Source organism: Cyprinodon tularosa, unplaced genomic scaffold, assembly GCF_016077235.1.
Source record: "Cyprinodon tularosa strain WSP-4 unplaced genomic scaffold, ASM1607723v1 ctg232, whole genome shotgun sequence".
NCBI classification, from domain to species: Eukaryota; Metazoa; Chordata; class Actinopteri; order Cyprinodontiformes; family Cyprinodontidae; genus Cyprinodon; species Cyprinodon tularosa.
The window spans coordinates 702,827-718,701 of NW_024038870.1; the positions used below are offsets into that span (position 1 = coordinate 702,827).

Sequence of the window (15,875 nt, forward strand, 5' to 3'; positions counted from 1 at the left end):
CCTCTCATAGACAAAATACAATCCATGTCTGTTGAATCTGAAAAATGTCCCCTATCTCCATGCAGCCTGGAACACTGCATTTAGGCCCATGGCCCTGGCTCATTTTCAGTACTGCTCTGTAATTCTTGTAGAAGTAAACCCAACTGTAGGCTAAACAGCTGAACTAGTGTCTTACATCTTCGCGACCTATGTTCATGTTCTTGGGCCAGTGAACTAGTGGGCTGGTCTGTATGTAAATTTCGTCGCATTTGGTTTGAAAGCCCCATCACAGATCAAATGAGAAGCTCAGTCATCTGGGAGAGGCTTGGAGTAGAGCCACTTCTCCTCCACATTAAGAGGAGTGAGCTGAGGGGGCTCGGATGTCTTTGTTGGATGCTCCAAGGATGTCTTAGTTGGTTGGTGTTCCAGGCACGTCCCTCCAGGGGATGACACAGGACACGCCTGGAGAACACCTCAGTCTTCCTCAGCAGGAAGATCCAGAACTCTGGGTGTCTCAGCTGAGACTGCTGCCCCCTCAAACCGGTCAGGATACAGGGAAGACGTAGAGTATGAATACAAGAAGTTACGCTGTATAATTCTTTTGTTGAATCTATTGTCACTATATACATGTATAGAATTCTTTGTTAGTACTTTCTGTTTATTTATTTTGAGGCTTGCAACGTTTTGATATTATCTGTGTTCCACAGCAGCTTAGCTTCTTTACTTTGCTTTTAAGTTAAACTTTCTCTCATGATAAAAACTCAAAAACAAAGTAACAGTTAAAATAGAATATCAGAGTAACCAGAAAATAAATACACACAGGTCCTTCTAAATGAATATTAATTCCATCCAAACAGTAATTTATTTTCCTACTTTTAATACATAACTATGCAAAGGAAATGTAAATAGCGGATGCCATTGAAGCCTTCCTAAAGATATCTACAAAAAATGCAGATTTTGTAGTAAATGAAACCAGAAAGTAGGACCTAGTATTCAGGTGAGATAGACAGTGGGAAAGTTTCAAAATTCTTACTAACAAAACACATAATGGAACAGTAGCGGGCTGCTGTGAATCTGCAGATATGCAGGCTGCGGGGGGAGGCGGGACACAACCCATCACAGGCATGTGACCACGTGGCAAGTCACTCCAGAGTGTCCCCGATGCAGCAAACCCAGTGAGCAGGCAGGAGTCCGAGCCAGGCCAGGGAACCAGTTCAGGGACAGTTATGAGATCCAGTAGTCCGTAGCCCAACCAGGGATTCCGATCTAAAAAGGAACAGCCACATCCAGGGTTCCAGGAATCCACAGAGAGCTCCATGAAACCAGCAGCAAGCCAAATGAGCAGACATTCTCATTTGGAGACAGGCAGGCTCAGTGGTTGAGAGGAACAGAGACAAGGCATGGTACCAGGAAAACTGTGAAACTTTAAACTGGCTCCAACCAAGAGCCAGGCCTATGCAACTTAAAACTCACAGCTTAGATCTGCTATCAGGGCAAATCATGACACAAACAGCTGAAACTCTCAATTAAAAAACCCAATACATATGACGGTGTGAAAGTGCAGGTGTTGCACTCAGCACACATGAAAGAATAATGTCTCTATAAAATATCAGGTCGTCTGTGCTTATACATCATGTCACGAAAAGGATTGTGGGATTCCTTATAGTTGCTTAGTGCCATCAAGCGGCCTTGATGGCAGGAACTTCAGACAGCAATTGTTATGGAACGCTGAGACACATCGACTTTGGCTAAAGTGTTCTTACCAGTTAGACCATTTGAAATGCCTCCCCAGCATCTTGACGTCCAGTGGGCATTTTCACTGTCAGTGAAGTTTTAGATGGTATTGTCATATACTGGATTTGGTCTACTGTGTTTCATCTAGTTTGAAGTTGGTACAGCCACCATCAAGGACATTTAAAGTAGACAGTTTAAAGGGCTGGTTATACTCCTGCAGCAGTGTGTTGCAGTGAGCTTGTTGCAGTGCAGGTATGACGCAGACATTTTTGATTTATGCTCAATATTCAAGCGTGGTCTGCGCTATGTTAATTCCATGCCACAACGCAAAAGAGGAAAATCACAAACTAGCTGTGGCTCTATATATGGCCAAGACGGCGAGGACGTGGTGGTAAGTTTGTCCGACAACGGAGGAACATGAGGGCAAAAAATCCACCTACAATTTGGGAGAGGCACAGCAGAGTCTCTGCGTTTACTGCGACACCTACGCAGATGACCTAGTTTCAAAGTATAAATCAGCCTTAAGCCTTCCTCTGCTTATAAGAGTAACAAAGAAGGAGATCAAGATTAAGATCACAATGAAAAATGCAAACATGGACCTGAGTGAAGATTCTAAAATCTAATTAAGTTGTAGTCATTCGATTTGAATGAGTGTTCATGCAGCAACATTTTATGTTTGTGCTGCTTTTGTTTGAAAGTTATTAAACAAAAGTCAAAAGATTGACAACTGTACTGTTGTAAAATTAGGCTGTCTTCTAGGTATTTTGGAATCTGAAGCTGACTACTGTCATGATTTTGTCACGGCTTGTCTGGAACCACATCTGCCCCCTCCCAAACTGTTTAAGGGTGATTCAGAGCATTGTCAGGCCTTCTTGACTCAGTGTGAAATTCACTTCAAACTTGTGCCCTCCATGTTTCCTTCTGATAGAGCTAAAGTGGCTTATTTAATCACTCTTTTAGCGGGCAAGGCTAAGTTGTGGGGAACATCAGGGTGACGAAACAATCCTCACCTATGTACTTAATACGATGACTGTTCTTGGGAACAAATCTGATTATTTTGCCCTGTTCTTCATAGTAGAGAAGCTTTGAGGGGTGTTTTTTCTTTGTTTGCCACACTTAACATACACGAGTAAAGGCCTAAGCGGTGATACGTATCCCTGTGTCATTTTGTCATCATTTTTCCCGTCTATAAGGGGTAACATAGACAGAGGTAAATAGAGAGAGCTTAGGGGAAATGAAAGGGCACTAGGGAGCAACATAGAATAACAAGTGGAAACAACATGATCTAAAGGAAACTAGAAAGAACTTACATTAGACTAGAGGAGAGAACAGACTAACGACTAAAACATAAGGAATGACCAAGGGGAAAAACACTACAAGATAAGATGAGAACTTGCCCTAAAGATAAATAACTAACAGAACCTAGACCAGGCAACAAACAAAACCAATTACCGGTATGTAGAAAAGTGTTTTCCAGGAAGAGCAAAACTAAGAGTACAAAAATGAATCAGGATAACACAGAACAAAACAAAGCATACTCGAGAATCCAAAAAAATTTAAAAATAAACAGAAAAAAAAGGTCCATAAATTAAATGTTGCAGTAACTCATAGGTTATTTGTTATCCAGTCGTTGTAGTTGTTGTATCAAAAAATGTATCACCTGCTTTCCACAAAAGTTTAATTTTTCTATAAATTCAATTTAATGACAAAAACTAAATATTTTCATTTTATGTACAATGTTTTTCATTAAATTAAATTCTCATCTGAGGATCTGTGATTAAAATAGATCTTAGGACAACACTAGATTCAAAAACTACAATGATGCTCTTCCTCATAATAGCAGAAAAGAACTGAAAATGTTTTACACACTAAAAGGAACAATAAAACCGAAATCTTCCATACACGTCGGTAATCCCCCATGATGACAACGATTTGTTGTTAGTTCCTCTTAATATGAGTATAAATATGAGAGCAGATCCTCGCTAAACAGCAGAAACAACAAACTGACCTAAGCTTACATAAAATAGCCTACCGCTGCCTAAAAGACAAACTTCAGGATGGCTCGTCTGGTTCTGTCTGCGATTGTGCTGATGATGGCTGTCATCGCTTTCACTGAAGGTAAGGTGAAGCTTAAAAATAAGAATACAGTAATTTAGATACACAAATTTGATGCATGGATTACCTTTTATCTAACATGTCAAAAACCTGTTTGGAAAATATCAAATGTCTTAACTGGTAATGATTAATGATAATTTTAAAAGGAAACTAAGAAAGGTAACTAAAGTCGACCATTATGTTGAACATGTTTCTGTTTGCAGGTCTGCGTGGAGTTGGACCAAGGAAGTGCTGCTTCCAGTTCAATGAAAACCCGATTTCAAAACATAGAGTGGTGGACTACACCAGAACCAGTCAGCGCTGCCCTAACCCTGCCTTTGTGTGAGTATTCACTGTTACAGAAGTGCACCAATGATACTTTATCTGGTCCTGGATCTCCTGACGGTCTCCTCTTCCTTTTTCATTTCCAGGCTGAAAACAGTCGCAGGCCGTCAGCTGTGTGTCAGACCTTCAGCACCCTGGGTGAAGGAGCTCATCCGCCAACTGGATGCCGAAGAAGGTTCTGGTTTAAACATCAACCTGTAAAAGTGATGATCTACTCACAAGCCAGCCTGCATGGTTATGTAGGTTGGATGTGATGCTACAGTTTCTTCCAGAAAATAGCAGCTCTCTTCTATATTTACCAAAAATTCTAATATTTTATGGCAGACTACTGGGATGAAATGAAGGGAATCAAATATTCTTCATGTAAATGAAGTATTTTTTTTTTTGTGGTTGTCATACAGAACAGCAGAAGTATTTTTGTAAAATACGACATTTAAAGTTCAACCATTAACTCTGTGAGCTTTACCTCTATTGTACTTTGAACTGACCTTAGCAAAGCAACTATTGTAAAAGACAAATGTCTTCCAAAACCACAGAGTAATCTTTATCATATAAGCTACGAATATTGCACTTGCTCATGTAACACCTTAATCCTGATTTTATTTAAAGTCTTATTATACTTCATTAGTGACAGCAGTATTGTAATCCTTTCAGTATTTTAATCCTTTAAGTATTGAAACTTATTTAGGAGTTTGTAATCATTTTCTGTATGCTTGAACCAATGGGATTTTTACAGAATAAAAATTACTTTTCAAACCAACTTTTGTGTGTGAAATTTTAAGTAATTTGATTTCAGTTCAGTTTATTAATACATTTAAACATATATCATCTTAAAATCAGTTGATTCAAATCATACATAAAGACAATAGCAACACAAGGTCTAACCAACGATAAGAAATCTAATTTGTATTCATATTACTTACATATTACATATTACAGACTGACAAACCTTGTTTTTTAATAGTAGTGTTTATTTTCTTAAATCAGCATACACAGATAAACCCACAGGAGACTAGTAAAAGTTAGTGTTTATTGCACAGAGGAGGGACAAGACAACACTGAAATCCTGGGGGAGGACCAGAGAGCCAAGAACCAGGAAACTGCGTGGAAAAGATGACAGGTACATTTGTTTTAATCTTGCAGTTTGCTAAGAATTGTTGTGCAACTTTACCCGAAGATTATCAATATATTGAATAACTAGAACTGGAAGTTATAGCTAATTAATAGGTAATTCAAATAAAGGGAAAACTAATTATTTTGAGTTGAATGATTATAACTAATTTGCTTCCTCACCAAGATTCTTAGTCTCTTATATAAAAGGATGGACTCCTGGACGGGATGCCTAAATCCAGTTGCCTTCACCAATTTAGTAATTTAGACTATGGCTATTAGCAGAGTTATTCATCACCAACTAAATAAATCTGTCTCTGTTCATTTGTTACTGAAAGAAGAGTGAATCTGTTCTGAGTAATAAATCGTTCACTGGGTAAAATAAACACAAAAGACAACAGGTTAAAGAGCAATAATATCTTTATTAGCTAATAATAACACAGTATTATTATATCTAATAACTACAAAGACACTAAACACTAATGAAAATAAAAACAAGTAAATAAACAAATGAAAGGGGGTTTAGGGGTCCGTTTAAGAGTCTCTGTTTTAAGTTTTAAGGCTTAATGCATTAAAAGTGTCCTTTAAAATAGTAGCAGATGAATCTGAAAAAAACCCTGATGCAGATATATTAAATGTAGTCCAAGCAGTGCAGTTTAATTCTGTTTTATAGTTAAAAATGAAAAATGACTCAGGAATGCATTAAACTGTGATGACGCTGAAAGATAATGAGTTAGCTTAGCTGGCTCCAGGAGGTCTGGTCTGGCCGGGTCCAGCTGATGCAAAGGAAAGGTTATAGAGCTCACAACATGGCCTCTACAATGTGGCTGGCATGAGGAAGTTGGGAGCTAACGATCCTAACCAGTCAATTTAGTAGTCCCTTCAGACCCACGTTGGTTGTTTCCTTCAGCTCAGTGACCATTAGCAATCAGTTCAGAACTATTACAACCATCAACAGTTGAAATCAGAAAGTTTATTTCAAATAAAATGCAAACACATGCACAACAATCTGTTTTACTAAGTTCGTCCAAGCAGAGCACTTATTAATCAGATGGAAAGAGGCAAGTATGGATGTTACTGTTTTGGCTTGGTGTGGCGAAAGGGACTTTCTGGCCCAGTTAGGTCAGCTCAAACCTCTTCTTCGCTCCAGTCCATTACTCCAGCAGCAGCTCTCAAACATATTTTGATTAATCCGATGCAAAATATAGAGGCAACTTTGCATGGGTTAATTTTACAACTCACAGTAGCCCGGGACATTTCCCTTTAGCTATGGCAGTTAGGTGGTTGCTTTGCCTCAAGTAGTGAAGGCTGAAGGCAGGCGACTCCCTTCATGCCACACTGCATGAAAAGTGGGATTTTCGTCAATATGCGGCACTGTAGATTGTCGTGGAACTTCAGGTTAGCGGCAGTTTACGACAATTTGCAGGCTTCGCCGAAAACTCCCGTAAATTGTCAGAAATTGACGTGGACTCTCTTAGGCAGTGTTCCCCCCATGCCTCCCCCCCATGGAATTCTAGGGGAGGCTTTAACATGTAAATGAACATGCTGTGAGCTATACAAATGCAAACCAGGGTTGCAGGGGGGGTTTTACCCCAAGTGACATCTTTCTGGGTAAGAAATTCTCTGATACAAAGAGATCAGGCTTAGTATAGCCTCTCACATTTTAGCTTGAATTGATTTATTTAATTAAAGTATAGAGACCAAAACAGATCTTTAGCTGACAGAGCAATACATTTAGAGCAGTAATTATAAAAAAAAAAATTGCATTTAAGATAAAAAATAAAATGTTGTCTGTCAATATGCTCAATTCACAATTACTTAAGTGGAAAAGTTTCAAGAAATGAGTCTGAGATGATTTACTTTATAACATGGCGCATTATCCTGTTGGAAGTAGCCATGAGAAGATTGGTACACTGTGGTCATAAGGTCCGGCCAGGTCAAGATCCGCAAATGCAATCGCACCAAACAGGAAAAAGAACATCGACAAATTCCGGTTCGTCAAATTAAAATATAGCAGCAACAGATCGGTGACTAGAAATTATAGCACAATTCTTATATATATATATAAAAAAAAAAAAAACTAACACCGTTTATTTAAATGATTGGATCCAAACTATTGGTTATTCACCAACGAGGAAGCAGATTTCTCATCTCCATCAAAATATTTATTTTATACCGAGGGACTTAAACTTTAATCAAATCCATTCAAAAGAAACTTCTTATTACAGGAATGAAAAGAGATGCTCAGTTTGGAAGTAGTGAACAAGTTCATTAAAAAAAAAGCAGTTTTGAATTATCCTTATCCCCGTTACAAAAATCTACAAAAATATATATATATATTTGGGCAGAAACTGAACATATGCTGGATGATGGTGGGATTTTTTTAATATGTCATATTAAATTAAGCGCTCACAGGGTTCATACAGGAATGAGTGACTCTAATTTAATGCTATTTTAATGCTATTTGAAATGATTTTAATGCCATCAACAAGAACCATGTAGCTGCAAGCAGAGTTCCATGACTCCTGTATGTATATAAACACATACACACACACACACATATATACGTATATATATATATCCTCTAGCTTTTTCTCCGCCTGGAGCGATATAATATATCTGACGAAATTGTTTTTATAAGCATTTTTTATTAAAGAATTATAAATACTTCGATAAACATATTTAAATAATTTTAGTGCCAATTAAGGCCTTGATTAAAAAAAAAAAAAGAATGATTTTTTAATTATTTTTATTGATCCGCGGACACCCTGGTTCATCTCGCGCATGCTCTGTACGATCTCCAAGAAACTCAGAGCGGAGAGGTCTGGATGTATGCTTTGCTTTGTGCAGCGGTCTGGAGCTTCTGGATTTCGGGGTAAAACTCCTCTTGGACGCGATGGCGACTCTGCATCGAACAAGACGAACTCAAAGAAGAGATGCTAGCGGTAAATATATGTTCGATTACTGCCTGCTAAGCTAAAAGCGGCCTAGCCTGAGCTACGGCTAATAGCAGCCTAGCCTAAAGCTACTGCTAATAGCGGCTAATAGTAGCCTTGCAAGAACAAGCTTTATTAAAGTGTATTTTTTGTGATTCACAGAAAGCAGTAGGCCGTCTTAACAACTCGGAGACTAATTGCAGGCGCTATGAACCGGAGCAAGGGTAAGATTTAAAGAATATGCTTTCATTCTGCTGTAAAAGGCGATGGATACGGATAGATACCGATCATAGCTTTACATTTTGTTTTCACAGACCTCCCATCTCGGCAAGTCCAGATTTGCACGATGTTGATAAAGACCACATTGTGTGTAAGTGACTTGTTTTAATGTTTTCTCCTTCCTTGTTACTGTGACTTGCGTTTGATTTTTTATTTATACCACTCTCATTTAATTGTTTTCCAGCTGCCTGTAAGACGTATTTTCAGACGGTACGCAGGAGCTTCAGATATACGCAGCCAGCCAACACGCTGCGTGCGGAGGCTATCTGCTCGGAGTCGGGCCAGAAGAAAGAGGGTAAGACTTTATTTGGTGACTATTTTTCAGGTGCATTAATAGATGTGTTGTGTCCATACGCAGTGCGCTGATTCATTTTTTTTTTTTTTTTTCAGCTGCTGAAAGCGAGGCAGAGTGTGCTAGCAGATGAGGAAGTGGAACTCTGGAAGTCCGCCTTCCTCGGCGGTGTCTCTGGATGGATTGTACGGTCGCCGCCATTTCGTAGGCCGGATCTCACTGAACTCTGTGTTAAGCTGCAGTCCCGGTTAGAAGCGATGCCGAAGTACAGGGCCACGCACAGTAGGCGTCTGCACATCGGACCTGCCTCGGAGGGAATGCTGCCCGTTACCTCCAACCCCGAGGAAGCAAACGGACCGTTCACGGAGTTGTAATTTTTAGAAACGCATGTGTTTGGATACGCGTTGTATATAGTTGTGTGTTTTAATAGAGCTCTTTCTTTGCATAAACAGCTTCCCGGCAAATCTCCATTTCCTGTATAAATTCATTCATGTCCTTGATGGTAGCATAATAATTGTGTAGTAGTGTAGGATAACATAAATACACACCATATGAATGAATAAATATATGAATGAATAAATATATGAATGAATAAATATATATATATATATATATATATATGAATAAATATATATATGTAAATATATATATATATGCCAACCAATCACGAGCAACTTTACTTGTTTAAAAAGAAGTGGTTCCGTCCAATACTCAGTAAGAAAATTAAAGCCTGGCGTGGCCACGTGTGGTTTTGCTGCCAATCACGAGCGATTTTACTTGTTTGAGAATAGTGGTTTCAGCCAATACTGAGTAGGTTATTCAAGCCAGACCTGGCCAGCCGCGCGGGTTTGCTGCATTCATATGCTAATTAGGGCCATTAGTACAGCTGATTGCTCTCCACATACGTCAGAGTCCGTTTTCGACAATTTGTGGCACGACAAACGCGGACAAGCACGGGTTGCAAATTGTCGGAAACTGACGAAAATCAGGCAGATCTGCGGGAGTTTACGGGGACGAAAATCTCACTTTTCATGCAGTGCCATCTGTGGCATCTTAGGCAGTGGCGGCATTGTCTCAGGAAGTGACAGGACCAGTATGGCCAGCGGCTTCCAACAGCTTTTGGTAAACAGCAACTGGGCACAGCTGTTTACCTTCAGAGGTCATAGGTATGTAAACCGGAGCTGGATAGCTCTCTTCTCCGCTTCAGCAGGTGGGTTCACGAAGAGAGTCGTTCCTGTTACATACCAGACATTTAATCTCAACAGAATTATTGAACTGCTGACTTTAATAGTGGATGAAACAAAGTCAAGGAGAGTTAAGCAGTAGATGGTTGATGGGTCTGAGGTTGGAAATTAGCAGCTTAATCTGTATGAGTTGGAATGTGGGAGTACCAATAAAAAGAGCCAATGCACAATGTTTTTTCTCCCACACTTTTTACATTTGATCACTGCTTCACTTTTAGAAATGGAAATGTCATGAAAGCTATACAAAATGAAATTTCGTTTTGTATACACTCTGTGTATACAAAATGACAATTAAAGTTGTCTAAGTCAATAAATCTAGGGAAAACTTTCTTCGATGTGGATTTCAAAAGGATTTCCCAGGGAAAGAGCCAAGCATTCTGATCTAGCTTGTACTGAGGTGCTGGGGTTCTCTTGTTTTCTGCATAACTGTGATTCTGATCACAAGGGCAGTGATGGTGTTGGTTTAATTCAATTCAGTTTAGTTAATTATCTCCAGTTCACAACACAGGTCATCTCATTAAGTTGCAAGACATGCTTCTCTTGGATGAGCTTGCAGCACCGATTTTTGCCTGCACTTTCTTGTTGTCTCTTCAGCCAACCCGAGTATGAATTCAATGACAGTAGAGGGTAAAAACTCCCTTTTAACAAAAGCTACAACCAGGCTCTGTGTGAGCGGCCTTCTGACAACGCCGACTGGGTTTAAAGGAGATAGAAGTAGACATACAAATATATATATATATATATATATATATATATATATATATATATATATATATATATATATACAGAGGTAACTGTTAACCAGCTCCACAGGCTAGTTAACAGTCCAGGAAATAATTAGCCAGGCACACAGGCTCCAAGCCAGTAGTCATGTCAAAGGATGAAAGAGAGCACACATATTTTGTCACAGAAAACAGGAACAAACTGAAATTCCATCATGTTTACAGTTACCTGAGCAGACCAGGTGAAGCTACTATGAAGTAGTGATTTTATGTTCAACTCCCATCCAGGTAGGATGTCACATTAATGTTGGGATTTTATATTCTATTATATTCCCAGCCAGGTGGGAATTTATATTTCTGAAACTTTAAGATGTCAATTGATGTCAATTGCCAACTGGTAAAATATATTATTTAATCTTCTATTATTTTGGCTGTTAGATATTGTTTATGAACCCACGCACTACTAACTGTGTGTTAGAACAATAAATGAAAGAGTGATTCGACCTCTAATCATGGTCAAACTGTTAATTCTCCACATACATGGAATAAATTCACCGCAACTTCTGTTCAAAATATAGGACATTATTACCAAAAATCATTCAGCTCCAGGTCAAACATATTTCAGTTTAACACTCTCAACTAAGACTAGTGAAACTCAAATAAACGAAACTAATCTCACCGGAGATGGACCCAAGCTTCATGGGCAAGGGAGAGGAAGAAAAGAGAAAGAGAATCGTGTGTGCTCTGCGATTTTGTCTGTCGTCACACAGAGAGGGATGGTTGATCAGACCTGTGGGAGTTCCTGTGACTTGCCTGTGACTGCTTTGGCTGAAAGGGGGGGGGGGGGGCACAGAGTTCCCCCAGCTGTTATTCACCAAAGCTGCGTCCTCTTCTCTTGTCATCATGTCAAGATGAAATATGAACACTGGTTCCCAATGTCCAAAAACCGTTATCATGGCCTATGGCACAACACTGACAAGGTAAATCAGAGAGAATATAAAAAGTCAAGAGTGGAACTGAAAATACTTCAAAATGGGAGAATAATGATACAATAAAGCTGAATGATTGAAAGTGGTCCTTATGTCATCCAGATGTATAAACATTCAGCAGTATAAATATAGAAAATAGCTCAGGATAACCTAACTATTTTGGTTGAGGTATGAGAAAGATAGATCCAAGGAAAAAAATTATCTGGCTGTTATTCCAGATATTCTTGCAGTTATGATGTACCTAGCTAACCTTGATGTCCTGTTCAGATGGAAACAGTGGTGACTGGTAACCTAAGTAGACTTGAGATGAAAAGAGACCAGTTGCAGAGGAGACATGAGAGTCTGCATACTCTATTCGTGGGAGGAACTGACGCCAGTCAATGGGATTGAGGAAGTGAGAAGACTGAAGCTGGATTCTAGATTCCGATTCGTACATTCTGTTTGAACATTGGACTGAAGATGGAAACCGGAAGAGAGACGTGACATTGACTGCTTTGCAGAACTGTTTGAAGACTTCCGAAAAAAAATAGTAGACCCTGATCAGATAAGATGTCTTGGGGAGTTAGTGGATATTTGTTCTTTCTGTAATCTAACTGAGACCTTCGTAATCATAACAAGGATGGAGGGGACTGTATTTCTTCCACACCAAAAAGAAGTCCACCACCAGCGCGAAGGAAGAGTGATGGATGATGCCTGCATTCATGGAATCATTTATGTCCTTCATGTTCTCACACTCCAGACAACATTGGTTAAACACATTGCTGGAAGGCAAATGGGCACCATGGTGGATATTAACATGGCATTCATGGACGATGGGGGATAGATAGATAGAGAGCCTTAGACTTACTGAACACCTGTTTAGAGTCAAGGTATTCAGCTGGTATGTTAATAAGATCAGTGGGTTTACTATTGCCCTGGGTGATGGGAACAAGACTGGGATGAACGGCAGACTGTAAACAGGCAGAGAGACAGTAATAGCCCTTTCCTGCTGGGCTAAAAACCTGTTAAAACCGCAAAGAAGCAGCTTTTAGTGGCAGTGGGAACAGCTCACTGATCCACATTGACCTGTGTCAAATAACTCAGCAAACGAACTGGGTTTAAATTGCCTTCAAACTGCTCAGCTCTAATTGGCTAAAGTAAGAACATCATTGGACATCGACCCACTGAATTACGTGATACACTTAATGGCATCCCCGTCATAAAATAATCTTAAAAATCATCCCCCTTCTTAAATGACCATCCCCCCATAGTACCCCCTGTAACATTTTACTACTGAATGTGTAAAATGTCTACTATATGCTAACAGTAATGGCAAAAATATTGCCCTTTCAACAATTAGCGGGCTGTGGGCTTACAAGTAGCCTGAGCAAAATAAATAAAATCAAGAAGTGGCTTACCATGACTATAAAAATTATCCCAGTGGGAAATTATTTTAGGACAGAGAAACAAAGACCAGGCTAATTAGCAGGGGTGAACAGAGGCAAGAACGGAGCTAGGGAAAAGGAGACTGGCCCAAGAGGAAAACCAGGAAATATCTAAGAATTCAAAAACAATGAAAAAAATTTAACATTAAAAAAATTTTTTTTCCCCCCCGGGGCCCGGGAAAAATTTTTTTAAAAAAAAATTTTTCCTTTTTTTAAAATTAACCCTTAAAAAAATTTTTAAAAGGGAAAAAAAAAAAAGGGGCCAAAAAAAAGGGGGGGGAAAAAAAACCGGGAAGGGAAAAAAATTTTTAAAAAATTTTAAAAAACCCCCAAAAAAAAAAAAAAAAAAACCCCCCAAAAAAAAACCCCGGGGGGTTTTTTTTAAAAAAAAAAAAAAATTTTAAAGGGAAAAATTAGGAAACCTTTTTTTTTTTTTTTTTTTTTTTTTTTTACCCCCCGGGAAAGGAAAAAGGGGTTTTTTAAAAATTTTAAAAAAACCAAAAAAAAAAAAAAATTTTTTTTAAAAAAAAAGGGTTTTTTGGGGCCCCCTTAAAAAAATTTTTTTTTTAAAAAATTTTTTTTTTTTTAAAAAAACCCCCCCCGGGGGTAAAAAAAAGGGGGGGGGGGGAAAAAAGGGGGGGGGCCCCCCCGGGGGGGTTTTTTCCCCCCCGGGGGGGGCCCCCCTTTCCCTTTTTTTTGGGGGGGGGGGGGGGTTTTTTCCCCCCTTTAAAATTTTTTTTTTAAAACCCAAAAAATTTTTAAAAAAAAAAGGGGGGCCCCCCCAAAAAAACCCAAAAAAATTTTTTTTTTTTGGGGTTTTTTGGGGGTTTCCCGGGTTAAAAAGGTTCCCAAAAAAAGGTTTTTAAATTAAAAAAAAAAAAACCCACGGGAAAAAAAAAAAAGGAAAAAAAAACCCCCCTTAAAAAAAAAAAACCCAAAAATTTTTTTTTTTCCCCCCCCCCCCCTTTTTTTTTTTTTAAATTTGGGCCTAATTTTTTTTTCCCAAAAAAAAAAAGGAAAAAAAATTGGGGCCCCCAAAATTTTTAAAAAACCCAAAGGGCAAAAAAAATTTTTTTAAAAAAATAAAAAAAAATTCCCCCTTTCCGATTTAAAAAATTTTTTTAAAAAAAATTTTTTAAAAAAAATTTTTTTAAAAAGCCCCAAAAAAAACCAAAATTTTGAAATTGGGGAAAAAGGGTTTCCCCCGGGGGGGGGCCCTTTTTCCCAAAAAAAAATTTTTTCCCCCCTTTTTCCCCCCAAACCCCCCCCTTTAAAAAGGAAAAGGAAAAAACCCCAAAAGGGGGCCCCCCGGGCCCCCCCCGGAAAAAAAAAAAATTTCCCCCAAAAAAAATTTTTTTTTTGGGTTTTCCCGGGGGGGGTTTTTTTTTTTAAAATTTTTTTGGGGGGGAAAAGGGGGGAAAAAAAAAATTTTTAAACCGGGGGGCCCGGGGGGGGGGAAAAAGGGGAAAAAAATTTTTTTGGGGGAAAAAAGGTTTTTAAAAAACTGGGAAAAGGGGCCACAAAAAACCCCTTTTTTTGGGGGTTTTTTAAAAAAAAAAAAAAACCCCCAAAAAAAAAACCTTTCCCCCCTGAGATAAAATAACCTGCGCTGGAAAAAAACAAACTTCAGATGGCTCGCTGGTTTTGTTTTGCGATTTTGCTGGGTATGGCTTTTCATCGCTTTCAAATGAAGGTAAGGTGAAGCTTTAAAAAAAAATTCATGTTACATTTTGATGAACAATTTCCTTTTATCTAATGCAAAACTAACTTAAAATATAGAAACAAAATTATTTTTTTATTTTCAAAATTTATTAAAAAAAAAACAAAATTACTTTTATCAACCCCAGAATTTAAAGCCGCATTTTTAAAACAAAAATGTGTTTACGAAATATAGAACATCCCTTTAAACCCTTAAATTTATTAAAAACCAAGGGAAAATTTTAACTTAAACCCAACGGGTTTTTTAAAAAGCTTTTTAAAAAGTCCTTGGCCCATTGTTTTTCTCCAATTTATTTCCTCCCAAAAAAAGGGCCTTTTTTGATGGTCAATTTCTTAAAAGGGTGATGGGGGGGGGGGGGTTTTTTAAATGTCATGTCTTCCCCTAGAATTTAAAATTTACACAAACAAAGTTTTTTTCCCTTTAAAAACCCACAAAGTTGTTTTTTTAATTTTTTAAAATAATGGAAAACAAATTTCCAAAAGCATTTCATCTACACAACAATGGGAAACCCTTTTCCCTTTTGAAAAAAACCCGCCAAATTTTTATTTCCCTATTCAGAATGGGAAGATCTGAGTCAGACGAACAAGGAAGAAACTGTACAAAACTCTTAAAATAGAAGAAAATGCATCAATGGGACCCTTTTTTTTTCACAGGGAAAAAAAAAAAAGGGGAAATAAAAGGGGTGGAAGATCGATAAACATGTTTCTTTTTTCTGTTTTCAAGGGCGCGAGGAGTTGGACCAAAGAATCTGCTTTCCCGTTCAATGACAAGAAGGTACCAAAAATTTTGGGGGGTGGGGTACAAAACCAAAAAACCCGTCACGCTGCCCCCCCCCCCTGCCTCTTTTAAATATTTTCGCTTTTCAGAAGTGAAAACCCGTGATACCTTTTTTAAACTGGGGCCGGAATTTTCCCGACACTAAACCTCTTCCTTTTTTTTTTTCCCGGCTAAAACAGTTTTCAGGCCGTCCCGCTGTGTGTCCCGAAACCCCAGCACCCCGGGTTTAA

At 38.5% G+C, this 15,875-nt stretch overlaps 1 protein-coding gene across 1 annotated transcript; it reads left to right on the forward strand.

Moving 5' to 3' along the window:
* Positions 1-3,710: 3,710 nt before the first annotated feature.
* On the forward strand, positions 3,711-4,902 carry LOC119784744 (monocyte chemotactic protein 1B-like). Its single transcript, XM_038286950.1, has 3 exons — positions 3,711-3,831; positions 4,032-4,149; positions 4,239-4,902. The coding sequence occupies exons 1-3, from the start codon at positions 3,771-3,773 to the stop codon at positions 4,351-4,353; spliced, it is 294 nt and encodes a 97-aa protein (XP_038142878.1). The 5' UTR covers positions 3,711-3,770; the 3' UTR covers positions 4,354-4,902.
* Positions 4,903-15,875: the final 10,973 nt, after the last annotated feature.